Here is a 17,795-nt window from a genome sequence, read left to right on the forward strand (position 1 = left end):
ATATGCGATTGTGACAAATCACTCGCTTTCTAGTGGAGGAGGAAGCGGGAGCCAGATAAACCATCCAATGTAAGTCTTTATTTTACACACTTTTTAGTGCAACACACACAGGTTTGCTTTTCAGCACAACAAATGTTCACACACACACGAACACTGCTGCGTGCGTTGTTGCATGGCCACACCCCCATCTCCACATACCCCCATCTCTTGATTCAGGCCAGGAAGCCATTTGGCCTGTCACTTACTCCCCCCCCCCCCCCCATTTCTGGAGAGGAAATACGAAACAGCCATGTGTGCCCCCAGCCTGTGGACCACCTCGAACTTAGCCGGGGCCCCGAACAAACGGAACGGAAGTGTCACAAATTGGTGTAATGCCATATTTTCACGGGACATGGGAGTTAAGGGAATCTGCCAATATCCCTTCGTCAAATCCAGTGTCGAATAAAAGTGTGCCGCACCTAACCGTTTGAGCAGTTCATCAGTCCGAGGCATCGGGTATGCATGAAACTGAGACACCACATTGACTTTTCTATAATCCACACAGAATCGGACTGAGCCATCGCTCTTAGGAACCAAAACCACCGGGCTGGCCCAGTCACTGTGGGATTCTTCTTCTACCCCCATATCCAGCATGGCCTTTAATTCTTCCTGTACCACTTCTTTTTTGTGCTCGGTTAATCGGTAGGGACAACTGTGTACCACTACCCCAGGGGTCATTTTGATATGGTGCTCTATGAGATTCGTATGACCGGGGAGAGGCGAGAACACATCGGAGAACTCTCCTTGAAACCTGGCAACCTCCATGACTTGGGATGGTGAGAGGTGGTCTCCACAAGTGACCGAGGTGAGTCAATCGGTGGCTTTTAAGTTCACTTCCAGCCCGAGTTCCTCCCTCTCCAGAGCCAACGTTGCCAAAGTCACGGGAACCACCTCTCTCTATGGTTTTAGGAGGTTGAGGTGGTAAATCTGATGTGTTCCACCTCAATCCATTTGTTTCACCTCATAATCGATTTCCCCAACTCACCGTGTGACCTCAAAGGGTCCTTGCCACTTGGCGAGTAATTTGTGAGGTGTGGGGAGCAATACAAGGACTTTATCTCCCAGTGTAAATTTCCGTAGTCGTTATACAGCCGACTTTGACGTTCTTGAGCCTGTGTTAATTGCCCCAGTGTGTGGAGTTTTGCTTTCAAGTCAAGAACATATTGAATTTCTTTTTTGCTGTTTAAAGGTCCCTTCTCCCAATTTTTCCATAGGACATCGAGCACGCCACGCGGTCGATGCCCACACAATAATTCAAATGGGGAGAACCCCATGGAGGCTTGCAGGACCTCTCGCACTGCAAATAACAGGGGTTCGACCCACCTGTCCCAATTCCGAGCGTCTTCGTGCACAAACTTACGAATCATATTCATTAGGGTCTGATTAAATCGTTCGACCAAGTCGTCTGTTTGGGGGTGGTAAACGCTGGTACGAATCGATTTAATCCCCAATAATTTGTACAGTTTGCGTAGTGTACGTGACATAAACGTAGTACCCTGATCAATGAGGATTTCTTTCGGAATCCCCACTCAGGAGATAATTCTGAAGAGTGCCTACGCAACACTTCACGCTAAAATGTTGTGCAGAGGCACTGCTTCCGGATATCGCGTCACGTAGTCCACTAGAACCAACACAAAGCGATGCCCACATGCCATCCCCTCTAATGGCCCGATGAGGTCCATACCAATTCTTTCGAAGGGGACCTCGATCAATGGAAGTGAGCACAATGGTGCTCTTGGGGTGGCCGATGGATTCACCAGCTGACATTCACGGCATGCCGCACACGACCTGCGATCATCCCTGCGAATGCACAGGCAATAGAATAGTTATTTCCTGCCCTAAGTGACCCGCCATCGGATTATAATGAGCCGTCTGGAATAACATTTCCCGACGGCTCTTCGTTACTAACAATTGGGTTGTTATTCTCCTTTGTCTAAGTGTCCTGCACCACTTGATACGACGATCCTTGATAATCAAAAAATATGGGTATGCGAGTGCACTGTCTGGCTGGAGGTGTTGACCATCAATCACTCTGCTGGCAAGGGTCTTGAATACTTTGGCCAGTGGCGAGGTCTCCATGAAGGCGTTTTCTTCCTCATCCTGGGTGTTGGCACCACTGTAACAAATCACTCGCTTTCTTGTGAAGGAAGCAGGAGCCGGATAAACAATCCAGCGTAAGTCTTTATTTTACACTCTTTTTAGTGCAACACACACAGGTTTGTTTTTCAGCACAACAAATGTACACACACATGAACACTGCTGTGTGCGTCTCTCTCTCTTTCTCTCTCTGGTGGTATGGACTGCCCTTTTATCTCTCTCCAGCTCTCACTGCAACACAAAACAGCTGTTAGAGATCATTTCCCTCAGGTGCCAATTCCTCTCCCGGCCTCGCTCTCCACAGATGTCGCTCTGCCATGCCCCCATCTCCACAGCGATTAATTGTGATTAATTTGATTAATTAATCGGCATATGATTTAATTAATTTGATTTTAAAAAGTGTCATCGATTGACAGCCCTAATTTAAAACTACATTTTATGTCCAACAAAAAATTGTCTAATAAAAACTGCATAGTTAAGTCAAAATGATTGTGGAAACATTTTTTAAGCACTTTGAACAGACTTTGAAATAGCCCTCTTGTGTTTACATGAATTGCTTCAAATTTCTTTAGAATAATTTCAAGACACTGCTGATGTAAAATTGTAAAGGAATATTTGATATCTTAAATACTGTTACCATAGCAATGCATTCATTGTTATTATTCCTTTCTTCCTATATTTGGGTGTTTTTGAAGCTCTTGGCATGCTTAAAATTTCATGAAATTTTGTACACACATCAGAGCCGTCAGCCATTAGGACTGTACAAAAGTTCACACATAGCGTGTGTGTGTTGGGGGGGGGGGTCTCTGTAGCACCCCCTTTAACCCTCTGGGGTCTGAGGGTGTTTTGGGCCCTGGTAAGTTTTGACATGCCTTGACATTTGTGCTTTTTTCAGTTGCTTAAAAACATAGTAATGGCTAAAGTCTGATAACACTGTATTCAGCACAAACTGGGCTATAATAATATGTGAACAAAATGTATATACATGTTTATATTTTTGAGAAAATAACATTTATGTGTGGTTTTTGAAAAAACAAACATTTTAAGTCACTGAAATAAGGCCATATAACACATACTAAATATTTGTTCACAAGACTTTGGAGAACTGGATCTTGTAGCCTAGAGTTTTTGGTACAAAATGATGTGAAATATGAATATTGACTCCCACTGCTGTGTGTCGCTGAGTGATGATTACTAAATTCAGGCTATTCCAACCATTCATCACTTCTGTCCACTACGATGGACTTAACAGGGGATAAACTGCTGCCAACTCCAACCGTAAAAAAACATGGGATACTTTACTGGCCACTGTGTGAACCTTGGAATTAGGATGGACTTCACTAGAAATTAACTGCCACAAGCTTCCAGCCAGACTGTGATGCCCCTTGCTGACCTCTACCTGCATCATCTTGGTCATATGATGGAATACACTCTCTCTTAAAATGGAATACGTATAGAGTAAATTAATTGCCAACTAAAGCCTTCATCAGCCAAATAACAAAGGACACTACATCTATGTGCACATCCACAGTCAGACTTCAAAGACTTTGTCATTAATCTTACAGTTCATCAAAATTTAGTTTAAACATTTGCCACCAACATCTTCTCAGTTTACTAATTTAAACCAAGACTTGTATTACACATGGAGAACTAATGTTGCCATTACATTCATGCTTTTTAGTCAGAGGGGAACTGCCTGGTTTCCCCGAGGTTATTTTTCTCCATTACCTACATTTTAAGGAGTTTTGTCACAGTTTGGCATGCTCACTGGGGGCCTAAAGACAAGTAATATATGTACAGTGTGTGTGTATGTGTATATGTATATGTATATATATATATATATATATATATATATATATATATATATATATATATATATATATATATATATATATATATATATATATATATATATATATATATATATTATACATACAGGGTTGGGGAGTAACAGAATACACATAACTGGAATACGTATTTAAAATACAAAATATATGTAACTGTATTCCACTACAGTTATAATTTAAATCATTGGTAATTAGAATACAGTTACATTCAAAAAATATTTTGATTACTGAAGAGATTACTTTGCATTTTATTGTCATTTGTTTCATTTAATATTTAGTCTTTTCTGATGGAAAAATGTATACATATAAATGATGCAATCCAAAGTTCATTTGGACAGCGGTGAAACACTTTCCTATGATGTGTTCATACGAGCAGACAGAGAAGTAAGTTTGGAGCAGAAGAAATAGAAATAAACCTTGTGTAAATTGTCAGCTCTACGCTAAGCTAAAACGCTATTTCTAGCCATTTTACAAAACAAAAATTTTTGTATTGTTTTCCTGTAAAAATATCTAAAAATCCGTAAAACAAGATCAGTTTGATTTATCTTGTTTTAGAAACAACACTGCATAAGATATTTAGGTTTTTCAGAGAATGTATTTTTAACATTTAACAGTTTTTATAGTCAAAACAAGTGGAAAAAAAATCTACCAGTGCTGAAGAAGTAATCCAAAGTATTTAGAATACGTTACTTACCTTGAGTAATCTAACGAAATATGTTACAAATTACATTTTACAGCATATATTCTGTAATCTGTTGTGAAATACATTTCAAAAGTAACCCTCCCAACCCTGTATATGTATGTGTGTGTGTGTATATATATATACACACACACACACACACACACACACACATATATATATATATATATATATATATATATATATATATATATATATATATTTTTTTTCAAACCGCACAATGAAGACTTTATGACATTACAGCTTATGATTACAGCATAATTTTCTGTAAAGCAGCTTTGAAACGATGTGTGTTGTGGAAAACGCTATACAAATAAAAATGACCTGACTTGAATTTAAATGAAAAAGCACAGTCTCTGTTATTTGTTATTGGTTATTAGTTAGACAGTCCTAACATTGAGACTTTAAATTCTGCACCCCTTGTTCTGGAGAGAATTGAGAATTATTGGTCAAATTTGTGAAAATCAAACATTTAAGCTCAATTACAACAGTTTAAGAAAAGTTTCAAAAGCACTAATAAAAGCTTATGATGAGACTGAAATTTTTGAAGCAGTCATTCATGCAATTACTCCTGGTGTCATACTGAAAAGTTACCTGGCAAGTACTGTAGATGTGATTTACTGAGTTTATTGAGACAAATAATGACATTTATACTTTTACATAAATTAATTTAGGAGACACTTTTATCCAAAATTACTTACAAAAGTGATTCGTGCTAAGCAGGCAATAATATGAGAAGCACTGTAAAATAAGGTTTAAAATTGAGAGGAAAGTGAGAGACAGTGGTGAAAGAATTATATATATAATTAAATATAATTCATTCCACCAGCAAGGAACTTTGGAAGTGAAAGTCCAGAAAAGTGATTTATTGCCTATGTGAGATGGCACTAAGAGGCGAACGCCAGCTTATGGAAGACACATAGACTTGAAGTAGTGAGTGTAGATAGGGGTGCAACCAGTTGCTGTTCTGTATGCGAGTGTCAATGCTTTGAATTTGACGCAAGCATCCATTGCTGTGACGTGTGACATGCGCTCTCATGGGCTTGTTGAAGAATAAACGTGACGCTGCATTCTGGATAACTGAAAAGTGTTGCAGTAGTCCAGTCTTGGTATAACAAAAGCCTGGACAATGAGTTGTGTAGCATGCTCGGATAAAAAGGTTCCTAATGTTGTACAGTGCAAATCTGCATGACCGGGCCGTCTTTGTGATGTTGTGAAGTTTAACCTGTCATCAAACACTACCCCAAGATTTCTGGCTTTATGAGAACTCCTTACAGAGAAAAGATGCCACAGAACTGTATCACACATTGACTAGTGCAGCCCAACAGCCAAAAGAATCCCCAGTCAAGCTCCTGGTATGTGTCATTTATCTTAAACAAAGATTTCTTTTAACCACTGAAAATGCTAAAGATGGGTTAAAGTTTGATGCTGAACTAATCCAAAGACAGTTTTTGCATGCAGTAATGACAGGTCTACAGGAAGATTGTATTTGTGTTGACCTTAACTGATACCTTCAACATCCAAAAGTGAGTGATGAAACGCTACTAGAGAAAATTAGTCCAGAAAATGAGTACAACCTAGAAATAGAAAGGAGAAGCAAATTGTCAGCTGGGAGGAGGGTGTAAGTGGCTGTAGCCCAGGACGAGGAGAACAATAATGCACAGCAGATCAGTGGAGCCAAAAAAGAAAAAGCTTGCTCCTTTAAGCCCAGTACCCTAGTAGAGAACCTTAATGCTTGAAATAAGGCCATTTGTGAAGCACTGAAAATCCTCTCAACTCAAGTATCCAGTCTGAGCCAAATAACCAGAACTGCACTATTAGGTCTTATTGCTGCCTTTGACACCATTGACCATGTCATTTTCTTGGAAAAGTCTAGAGAGCTATATTGCCATTTTTGGACAGGTATTAACCTGATATAGATCCCACTTATCAGAATGCTACAATTTTGTTTGTGTAAATTAAGAACTGTCAAATCGAACACAAGCTAAGTATAGAGTGCCACAATGTTCTGTATTAGGTCCTCCACTGTTCTCCTTGTAAATTCTTTCAGTGTTTTCAGTGTTAAACTAATGACACTCAGTTTGCATTTTCTCCATGCCTGACAAAACTGTCTAATTCTCACAAGTAAGCATAGTATATCATTGATATCAAAGACTGGATGGCCATTCATTTTATTCTATTAAATTCGGACAAAACGGAAGTATTTATTCTACACAACCTGAGTGTTACACTTGATAGCATTTGTCCTTTAAAAATCACATCGCATGTTTCTAGGACAGCATTCTTCCACCTTAGAAATATTGTTAAGCCTCAACACATGCTCTTTGTTTCTGATGCAGTAAAGCTAATTTATGCATTCATGACCTCAAGTCTTGATTATTGTAATGCAAATCCAGGTGGATGTTCTGCAAGGTGGATGTCCTACAGACTCGATGACCAAGCTTCAGTTGGTTCACAATGCAGCAACTAGAGTGCTTACTAGATCCAGAAAATATGACCATATTAGCCCACTTTTATCATCACTACATTAGCTGTCTCTTAGGTTTCAAACTATTAAAAACTCTGCTACTTATAAAGCTCTGAATACTCTAGCTTCTCAGTACTTAATCTTTTTGCACGAACCATCAAACGGAGTGATTACACTAGGCTGGGCTCAGAGGCTTATGATCAAACTTGTGCGATTTGCATTCATGTTTACCAACAGAGAGGGACTGAAGTGGTGGTCATAATGAATCAGCTGCTTAAATAGTCTTTTCAACATCATAATATCATTGGAATGTAAACAACGTGGTGGTACGCATACCTGGCAATCGCGTTTGCGATCACATCTTATCTATCTTAATCAATCAATATAAACATCTAAAAACCACATTATATGTTTGAAATGTTGTTCTCCAGTGCATTGAAAGGAAAATATAAACACAAAGTCTAAGTGATTTGCAATATGCTCACCATTTAAATTAAACTGCCTGCTTATCTTCACCAATAATATGTATGATTTTATATGTAAATAATTAGTTGAAGAATATTGGCTGTGTTTGACCACCAAAATAATGTAGGGAAATATATGCAAGACAAATGACGAGCAGATTGAAAATCTGATTAAAATTCTTCAACATTAAATATGTAAAACAACAGGCTCATTGTATCTGCTAATAATTTATATGAAAGGAATTTAGCTCAAGAAGGGAATTATGCTTAATTTGGGGAATATTGACAGAATTAATGTTTACGCCTGATCAACCTGCAGTCAGTGCGGGGTTGATGTGATGTATCTGTTAACCCTTTAGGGTAATACTATTCTCATGGCCATTGAAAATAATATCAAAAATATGTTGAAATATTGTTTGAGCATGTGGCATAGTTCTTAAATTCAAGTGACAAATGTATTTATCAGAATATACCACAGTCAACTTCTCTTTGAACACAAACAAAATGTATTGGCTAATCTACAACATAAAACTAAACTAACACACATCAGACAAACATGAACAGGTTAATGAATGAGTTTTGACAGAGAATGAATGAAAATAATCTGTAACAGGAAAATGAACTTTGAGTCTATAGGCCTTGCCTTAGTATGCCGTGATTTGAGATCGGGTTACTCCAAATTATTTATTAATAAAGCACCAGATTTCAGCAAAAGTCTGGAGGCAATTGTATTTGCATTACGTTGAAGTCCTTGATGTCCTTTGGCTTGGCTTGTGGAAGTTTGTGTTTAGTTAGATGATCCTTAAGTTCTGATGCAGTTGGAGGGTCGATTTCTGCCGAAATCGATTATGCACGTTGGATTGATGATGGAAAGACCATCGGAGCCTCTGAGGCTGCAAAAGGCTTGTGACTTCTTCATTCTAGAGATGTCTGGAACTCTGAACACGAGGAATCCCATGAGGGTAAGCCTCGGCTCACCTTGAGAGTTTCAGAACTAATGTGATGATAACATGCAAACTTGTCTGCCAGAACAGGAGAACTACAGGTGCTGGTCATATAATTAGAATATCATCAAAAAGTTGATTTATTTCACTAATTCCATTCAAAAAGTGAAACTTGTATATTATATTCATTCATTACACACAGACTGATATATTTCAAATGTTTATTTCTTTTAATTTTGATGATTATAACTGACAACTAAGGAAAATCCCAAATTCAGTATCTCAGAAAATTAGAATATTGTGAAAAGGTTCAATATTGAAGACACCTGGTGCCACACTCTAATCAGCTAATTAACTCAAAACACCTGCAAAGGCCTTTAAATGGTCTCTCAGTCTAGTTCTGTATGCTACACAATCATGGGGAAGACTGCTGACTTGACAGTTGTCCAAAAGACGACCATTGACACGTTGCACAAGGAGGGCAAGACATAAAAGGTCATTGCAAAAGAGGCTGGCTGTTCACAGAGCTCTGTGTCCAAGCACATTAATAGAGAGGCGAAGGGAAGGAAAAGATGTGGTAGAAAAAAGTGTACAAGCAATAGGGATAACCGCACCCTGGAGAGGTTTGTGAAACAAAACCCATTCAAAAATGTGGGGGAGAACCACTACGCACAGACGTATGCAAGACATGGGTTTCAGCTGTTGCATTCCTTGTGTCAAGCCACTCTTGAACAACAGACAGCGTCTGAAGCGTCTCGCCTGGGCTAAAGACAAAAAGGACTGGACTGCTGCTGAGTGGTCCAAAGTAATGTTCTCTGATGAAAGTAAATTTTGCATTTCCTTTGGAAATCAGGGTCCCAGAGTCTGGAGGAAGAGAGGAGAGGCACACAATCCACGTTGCTTGAGGTCCAGTGTAAAATTTCCACAGTCAGTGATGGTTTGGGGTGCCATGTCATCTGCTGGTGTTGGTCCACTGTGTTTTCTGAGGTCCAAGGTCAACGCAGCCGTATACCAGGAAGTTTTAGAGCACTTCATGCTTCCTGCTGCTGACCAACTTTATGGAGATGCAGATTTCATTTTCCAACAGGACTTGGCACCTGCACACAGTGCCAAAGCAACCAGTATCTGGTTTAAGGACCATGGTATCCCTGTTCTTAATTGGCCAGCAAACTCGCCTGACCTTCACCCCATAGAAAATCTATGGGGTATTGTGAAGAGGAAGATGCGATATGCCAGACCCAACAATGCAGAAGAGCTGAAGGCCACTATCAGAGCAACCTGGGCTCTCATAACACCTGAGCAGTGCCACAGACTGATCGACTCCATGCCACGCCGCATTGCTGCAGTAATTCAGGCAAAAGGAGCCCCAACTAAGTATTGAGTGCTGTACATGCTCATACTTTTCATGTTCATACTTTTCAGTTGGCCAAGATTTCTAAAAATCCTTTCTTTGTAATGGTCTTAAGTAATATTCCAATTTTCTGAGATACTGAATTTGGGATTTTCCTTAGTTGTCAGTTATAATCATCAAAATTAAAAGAAATAAACATTTGAAATATATCAGTCTGTGTAATGAATGAATATAATATACAAGTTTCACTTTTTGAATGGAATTAGTGAAATAAATCAACTTTTTGATGATATTCTAATTATATGACCAGCACCTGTACATAGAGCTGAGCCTCAGCCCTTTTCCAGAGAAGAAACCAAATAACTAACTGTTGTTTGAGGTGGGGTGTTTTGTGTAGTTGAGGTTGGCTGCACCCCAAAGGTAATTTGAGCCAATCAGAAGTGCTCAACTCTCGGTCCTCCCTCAAGGTGATTTTATTGTTCTTTGTGTTAAAATTCCCTCAGTTTCTCACTCAAAAAAGGGCAATGTTTGAGTCATGAACTTTATATCTTAAATAAAATAGATTATAACGTTAAAATGAATTCACCCATTGTTCTCTTCATGGAAAGACAAGCTTTTACATATCAAACACAATATAACAGCTCTGAGTAATAGTTGACTATTAAAACATGGATAATACAAGATTAAAAATCATAAGCATCAGTTATAGAAGTGATTACAAGTCATCACACACGTTAAAGGTCACATAAGCTGTAATCATTTGTATAAGATGAATTTGTTCATATTTAGTATCAAAAATAGACTGTGCATTGTGCAGTGCAAAATTTTGATACAATTGAGTCTTTTGTTAAAGTTCAAAATATATGTATATGCATTGTAAAACTGTAAAATTGTCTTTTGAAGAGACAAGAAACACATGTAAGTTTGTGTCCAACTAAAGGAGAATACAAAAGGATCACTCCAAAGAAAGTTTCCAAGGCTCTCTCTTGTCTTGAAGTTTAAGCATGTGATGGTCAGGCTTCCACAGGAAATGTCTCATGCTCCCTTATTAGTCTATTTTTTTTTAATGTGTAGCAAATTATATCGTTATATCAAAGGACAAAGACTGGTTTAGTTCTGAGTGGGGTTTTGGGGGAAGGTTGTGTTTTTCTGGACAAACTTCCTTTGTTTTCTGACAGTTGACAATCCGCAGAGCAACTTTTATAGTCTCTTTTCAGGCCTTTTAGCTCATTTATGCCCAGTTTTTGGTAGACTTGTGGGCGTCTCCTTGGCAAAGTCTTTAATTTATGACATTGAGGAATTTTGGGGGCCTCTGTATAATTTCTGTCTTAATTCTTCTGCTTCTTCAGGTCCTCAGTTCTTACAGCATCTGCTGTGAAGTGTAAGGTGGCATTAAAGAACTCGTGCTGGAGGATAAATCAGTACAGGAAAAACTTGTGTGCGAATGGGTTAAGCAATCTTCTGTCATGCTATATTCACGCAAAATACTTCTTATATTCTATAACTGTGCTTTACAATAAATTGAATGGCATCTACTCAAAAAAAAAATTCCATTTGCTTCCTCGTCTTATCCTTGGGAATCCCATTCCAAGGTTATCAGAGCCTGTCAGATCCAAATAATATGAAACAAATAGACAATAAACTACTTCAAGGTAGGGTTGCTACTCTTCCTCATAACCTGGACCTGTAGCAACTGGTTAATATGGGCTTTAACTACCTCATACTTAGTAGGTGTAATGCATCTATAACACTGTCTGACTGGGACATCATCCATCATCGGAATGGCATGGGATGAGGATGATACAACCCAAATCCCCTTCATGGGCAGAGAAGTCAGTGTGATATTTCTGCTGCAAAGACCTTACCTGACCTTGTTATTGTATCTGATTGGGTGGAAACAGTGGCTACAGTCATTTCTGTGACACATGTAGGCAAACTAACTATAGGCTTAACTTACAATACCAAGGGTTTTGTGAGAATACAGATGTATATAATTAGTCATGACATTAACTACTGGGAAATAAACAACACCTCTGTTCACTCTCAGTACAGGAAGGCCTCACCCTTATGTAAAACCTAAATAAACATAAAGAAACAAGGGAAATATTGCTTAAAATGATTGCATAGGAACTTCACACTGGCAGAGTGGAGAAGATGTTTTAAAATGAGCAAGGCTGGCCATTTCAGGACATACTACTCCATACTAGAATCAGAATGAAGCATTGCAGCCAAAATACAGACATACTATATGCAGAGTAAGCATGCATAAAACATACCTCCAGATCAACAGAAGAGAAGCTGAGTTAAAGATTTACAGCCACACAAAAATATATTTTGGGACCGGACTGTTAATACACACCTTACTGAGCCAGAAGGATCAGTGAAATGTGGCAGTATTCCTAAACATAAATGCAGGCATGCTTTTTCTGGGTTTAAAGAGCCTAATGTCATGCATTTCGATAGCTTGTGTGCAGCAAGACACCGAAGAGATGATTCCGTAAAAGAGCAGGCACTAATACCTTTACTGTCACACTCTAAACATGACATTGATTGCATGGTCATGTATTTAGCCCCAGAATGACTTTACAACATAGATAAACATGCATGATTGATTCTCTCTTAGATTGAAAACCTTCAGGAGCAGTTAAAGGACATGGACAAACAGCTGGAAGGTCTAGGGAACAAAATGACAGCTCTGCAAGCTGACTCAAGCAATACGGACACAGCACTCATCACACTGGAAGAGGCTCTGTCTGAGAAGGTACTAGATTGATGTATGTGCGAGAAAGAAGAAACATCAATGTGTTTATTTATCGTCAGTTAAATCATAAGGAAAAAACCAAATCAAACTTATTGTTTTTTGTTTTGCGCTTACACTGCTGTACAAACTTTTACACAATATTCAAACTATTACACAGTATACACATTTACATTTGATAAATTTTGACAAACTAATTTCTAATTTCTGTCATTTTCAGGACACTGTTTGTCTCGCATCCGCAAGTGTCTGACTGACAAGTTTCTAAAAAATGTAAACTGTTTAGATGCTGCTGATCGCAGTAGGCCTGCCACTCCACTCGTGTTCGCCTTTCATGCAGATGTTGGGTGATATTTTACTTGTTAAGCTTTGATGATTATTCAATTCCACGTTCACTGGGCCTCATTCATGAAACACGAGCAGAACGAATTTTTGTGTAAATCATTTGTGAAGCCGGTCTGATGTAAATTTTAGGATTCATTAAAGTTTTCGTATTTTCAAAATGTTAGTTGGATCGAACAAAATTTACACCTGCTCCCAACTATGTGTATATTGTAAGACATCTGAACATGTTGTGTTCCTTCAGGCAAACTGCTATTACATGCTACTGCTGCTACTACATTTTGATAGAAGTAAAATTAAATAAGTAATGAAAAAATTTACTAATAATTAAAAGTGTGAAATTAACCTTAAAAAAAAAAACTAAAAAAAAACTGGTATTTATAAATGTTGCTTTGCTGCTTGCATTTATTTTTTCAAAGTATAGTTTTTCCCCAAATCTGCTTATCCAGTTAGGGGCAGTTCTTTGGACGGAAATACCTTGTTGATGAGAGAGGTCAACAGAGAATGGCCAGAATTGTTCAAACTGACAAAGTCTATGGTAACGCAGATAACCGCTCTGTACAATTGTGGTGAGAAGAACAGCATCTCAGAATGCTATTCTGAGATGTGGGTTGGTGCTGTTTTGGCGGCACGAGTCGGACCTACACAATATTAGGCAGGTGTTTTGTTTTTTTTCTCCCCAGTTTGGAATGCCCAGTTCCCAGTGCGCTCTAAGTCCCCATGGTGGTGTAGTGATTCACCTCAATCCGGGTGGTGGAGGACGAATCTCAATTGCCTCCGCATTTGAGACCTTCAATCTGCGCATCTTATCACATGGCTTGTTGAGTGCATTACCGTGGAAACATAGCACGTGTGGATGCTTCACGGTATTCTCCGCGGTGTCCATGCACAACTCACCACGCACCCACCAAGAGCGAGAACCACATTATAGCAACCACGAGGAGGTTACCCCATGTGACTCTACCCTCCCTAGCAACCGGGCCAATTTGGTTGCTTAGGAGACCTGGTTGGAGTCACTCAGCACACCCTAGATTCGAACTCGCGACTCCAGGGGTGGTAGTCAGGGTCTTTACTCGCTGAGCTACCCAGGCCCCAGGCAGGTGGTTTTAATGTTGTGGCTGATCAGTGTATATATATTACTGTTCACACAGATGTTAAAAATGTCCTATTCTCGATGTGAATCACCTGATGCCATGCGAGGTTCGGACGTGTGAACCACAAGCTATGCGCACTTTGCTAGTTTTGATACTTTTAATGATATAAACCGGTGAGATTTGACACACCCTGACCCATAACTGTTCTAGGAAGACAACATGTCAAAGAATTCAAAATCCTCAGGCTCTGGAGACATTAAAAGACGTGCTCAAGCTGATGGCCCTCCAGAGGCCTCGGACCAGGGACTCAATTTGGCCAGTGCGCTGGGGGAGATTTAGCGCCAACTGTTGGGCATGTCGGCAATGCTGGCGAAGGTCATTGCTGACTTGGAGGATCTTGCTGCAATATGTCGATCGATCACCGCAATGGAGATGAAATTCACTGATGTGTTTACAAGAGTGGCAGATGTTGAGAAACGGATCGATTATCTGGAGTCATCAGAGAGGGAATTAGCTGCTAATCCGCTAGCGACCAAAGCGGACTTGGACCGTGTCTGGGAAAAGTTGGAGGATATGGAAAATCGTAGTCAGCGGAACAACGTCCGAATTGTTGGAATTCCTGAGCGAGCAGAGGGTCAGAATATGGTGGAATTTCTAGATGGGATCTTTTTTTCGATTCTGTTCAACATAACAGGCCATTAGCTGGAAATCAAGCGAGCTCACAGGGTTCCGGCTCAGCGATCCGCTGAGGGAGACAGGCCCCAATCAATTCTGGCCAAATTTCTGAGATAATCCAATAAAGATCTTGTGTTACGTGAGGCGAGGAGTAAAGGAAGGAATTCTTGAAAGAACTACAACATTTTCTTGTTCCCAGACTTTGCAAATTTGACAAGAGAAAAACGCAATCAGTTCAAGGAATGCAAGAAACTCTTACTTGAATGGAAGGTCGCTTTGCACTGATCTTCATGGCCAAATTGAGAATACATTTATTTTACATTTACATTTATTCATTTGGCAGATGCTTTTAACCAAAGTGACTTACAAAAGAGGAAAACAAAAGCAAATCAACTTAAGGAGATAGTGGTATGAAAAGTGCCATACTACAAAGTTTCACTAGCATCAGAATAGTATTCAAAACAGATTAAAAGTGCAACAAGAATTATATATATTTTTTTTAATTATTAATGACTGGTTAAGTGCTCATAGAAAAGATGTGTTTTTAGTCATTTTTTGAAGACAGAGAGTGAGTCAGCTTCACGGATGGAGTTGGGAAGGTCATTCCACCATCGTGGTATGATGAGCGCTGAAAGTCCGGGAAAGTGTTTTGGTGCCTCTTTGTGTTGGTACAAAAAGGCAACGTTCCTTAGCCGACCGCAGGACTCTAGTGGCGCGTTGCTCTGCATAAATTATTTTAGGTATGCTTGGGCAGACCCAGTGACTGTTCTATTTGCCAGCATCAGAGCTTTGAATTTGATACGTGCATCAACCGGCAGCCAGTGGAGAGAGACAAGGAGTGGTGTAACGTGCTCTTTTTGGTTCATTAAAGACCAGAGGTGCTGCTGCATTCTGGATCATTTGCAGGGGTCTAATTGCACATGCAGGGAGGCCTGCAATGAGAGCTTTACAGTAGTCTAGTCTAGTTATGACAAGTGACTGGACAAGCAGTTGTGTGGTGTTGGGCCTCATGTATTCAGATAGAAGATAAAGGCAGGCCTTACAAAGTCGTAAAACCTAACTCAGCCCCCACACACCAAGTCGTAAATTACACTGATAAAAATCACGCCAAAATCAAACAAAGGGAGTCCAAAACAGACTACAAATCCCATGAAGCCTTGCTCACTAAAGGATCGAACTCTCAACTCCTATTGGATGAGGCACACAACAGAACGTCCTTCAAACCATGACATCATCAGGAGTAGAAATACCTCTGAAATGCTTCCGGGATTTGCTTCCAGCAACTTTGTTTGCAGTGTGTAGACGCAACTCATCGCTGCTCTCAGGTGCAACCTCGTGGCACAAGGAAGTAACGTCCGACTTGAAACTGTGGCCATACAATCTCCATCTCGCTGGACGAGTTGAGATTACTCTGTGTTCAACCGAACACTCTAATGGATCTGAAGGAGACCGTCGAGCAATCTGCATCTTCATCCGTTTGCCTGCAGAAGTGAAGAGATTAAAGATTTCTCTTCCATCTTCAATCAAGTCGACATTTCTGAGTTCTCCGCCAGCCCGCCGAGAATCAACAGTCATGCCCGCCAACAGAGCGAGGAAACGGCCTCCCGTCATCACCTGAGCCTCAAGGAACCGGGTCGGAATTAAAGGATGGATGAACACACATTCTGTCCTCATGCGATTCAAGTAAGAGGTTTAAGTCTGGGCAGAGATATAATATTATAGTGTGTTATTCTTGTGTTTCAAGGTTTTTTTTTGCTTGTACAGTTTACGGACCGCCATGTCCGCTCATTATTAATACTCAGGGTATTAATTATCACAAATTTGTTTTGCTGTATTGTGGTCCAACCAAATTGGACTGTTGTGCATTTTCGCCATCGTGGGTGAAACCGGCAAACTGAGTTATCCATTAAAGAGTCAAAGAACGTGGGACTTTTACGAGCCATCCACTGCGTCTCTGAGTGATAAACTAACAGCTGCTTTCTCTCCCACGATCGCGAAATCGGCTTTAGGGCCGTCACTTAATTCTCTCTCTCTCTCGTAGTAACCACACACACACACACACTTTATGTGTTATAGGATTATTTTTATTTCCATATCTAATCATATCACTGTTTAGTTTGTAGTTGTAAGTCGGAAGTTTATTGACTGCATTGTATTAATTATTAATTGATATTACTGCATAAATAAACTTTGTTTATATTACAAAGAGAAGTGTTTTGGTTTGTTTTGCATATGCCTGTGTCATGCTGATGGGATGTCAGTGCTCAGATTCAAGCCTTCATTCATTGTTTTGTTTTTTCCGAAAATCGATATTCTTCAGATGTCGATTTTCCTAAGAAAACAATCTAATATTGAGACTGTTTTACTATCTGGTTATTAGTCCCTGATTCCAGGGTGGTGCCCCATCAATGTTAATTCTTATTAATATTCTGTTGATTTTTGATAATTGATAATTATCTTTGATGATTGTTGAATTTGAATGATCAATAAGCTAGTGTTAATTTTAATTAATGTTTCATCGATGTTAACAATTAACGATTATCTTTGATAACTGTTGATTTAAAGGATTAAAAAAGCTAACATTGATTCTCATCAATGTTCTATTGATTTTAATAATTAATAATTATCTTTGATAATTATTAATTATTGCTTATAACCAAACCCGCTCCTAAATGTAGCACGCTACATTTACTGGAGAGGTTTTCATGAGTTAGATTCAATTAATTAATTTAAATATTAATTAATAACTAAAGAAATAATTAATAATTATTTCTGATAGTAACACTGATCTAAACAACCAGTAAAGCCCTACAGTGGCATGTTCAGAGAGGAAGAGTCTTATCTTCCTGATATTGTAGAGTGTAAATCTACATGATCTTGCGGTCTTTGAGATGTGGTCTGTGAAATTTAGTCTGTTGTCGATGGTTACCCCTAGATTTCTGACCGTTTTGGAAGGTGTTACAGTAGTTGCACCCGTCTGCACAGTGATGTTGTGTTCAACAGCAGGGTTGGCTGGA

General features: G+C 39.3%; 1 protein-coding gene across 1 annotated transcript in view; it reads left to right on the forward strand.

Annotated features, from left to right (window-relative positions):
- The window catches only part of LOC127424572 (ERC protein 2-like), a 108,643-nt gene that overhangs the window by 36,580 nt on the left and 54,268 nt on the right, over positions 1-17,795 (forward strand). The window contains exon 5 of the mRNA XM_051669928.1: positions 12,533-12,670. Within this exon, the coding sequence (XP_051525888.1) occupies positions 12,533-12,670 (138 nt within the window). The remainder of the gene's footprint in view (positions 1-12,532; positions 12,671-17,795) is intronic.

The sequence above is a fragment of the Myxocyprinus asiaticus genome, chromosome 33 (genome assembly GCF_019703515.2).
Source record: "Myxocyprinus asiaticus isolate MX2 ecotype Aquarium Trade chromosome 33, UBuf_Myxa_2, whole genome shotgun sequence".
Taxonomy (NCBI): domain Eukaryota; kingdom Metazoa; phylum Chordata; class Actinopteri; order Cypriniformes; family Catostomidae; genus Myxocyprinus; species Myxocyprinus asiaticus.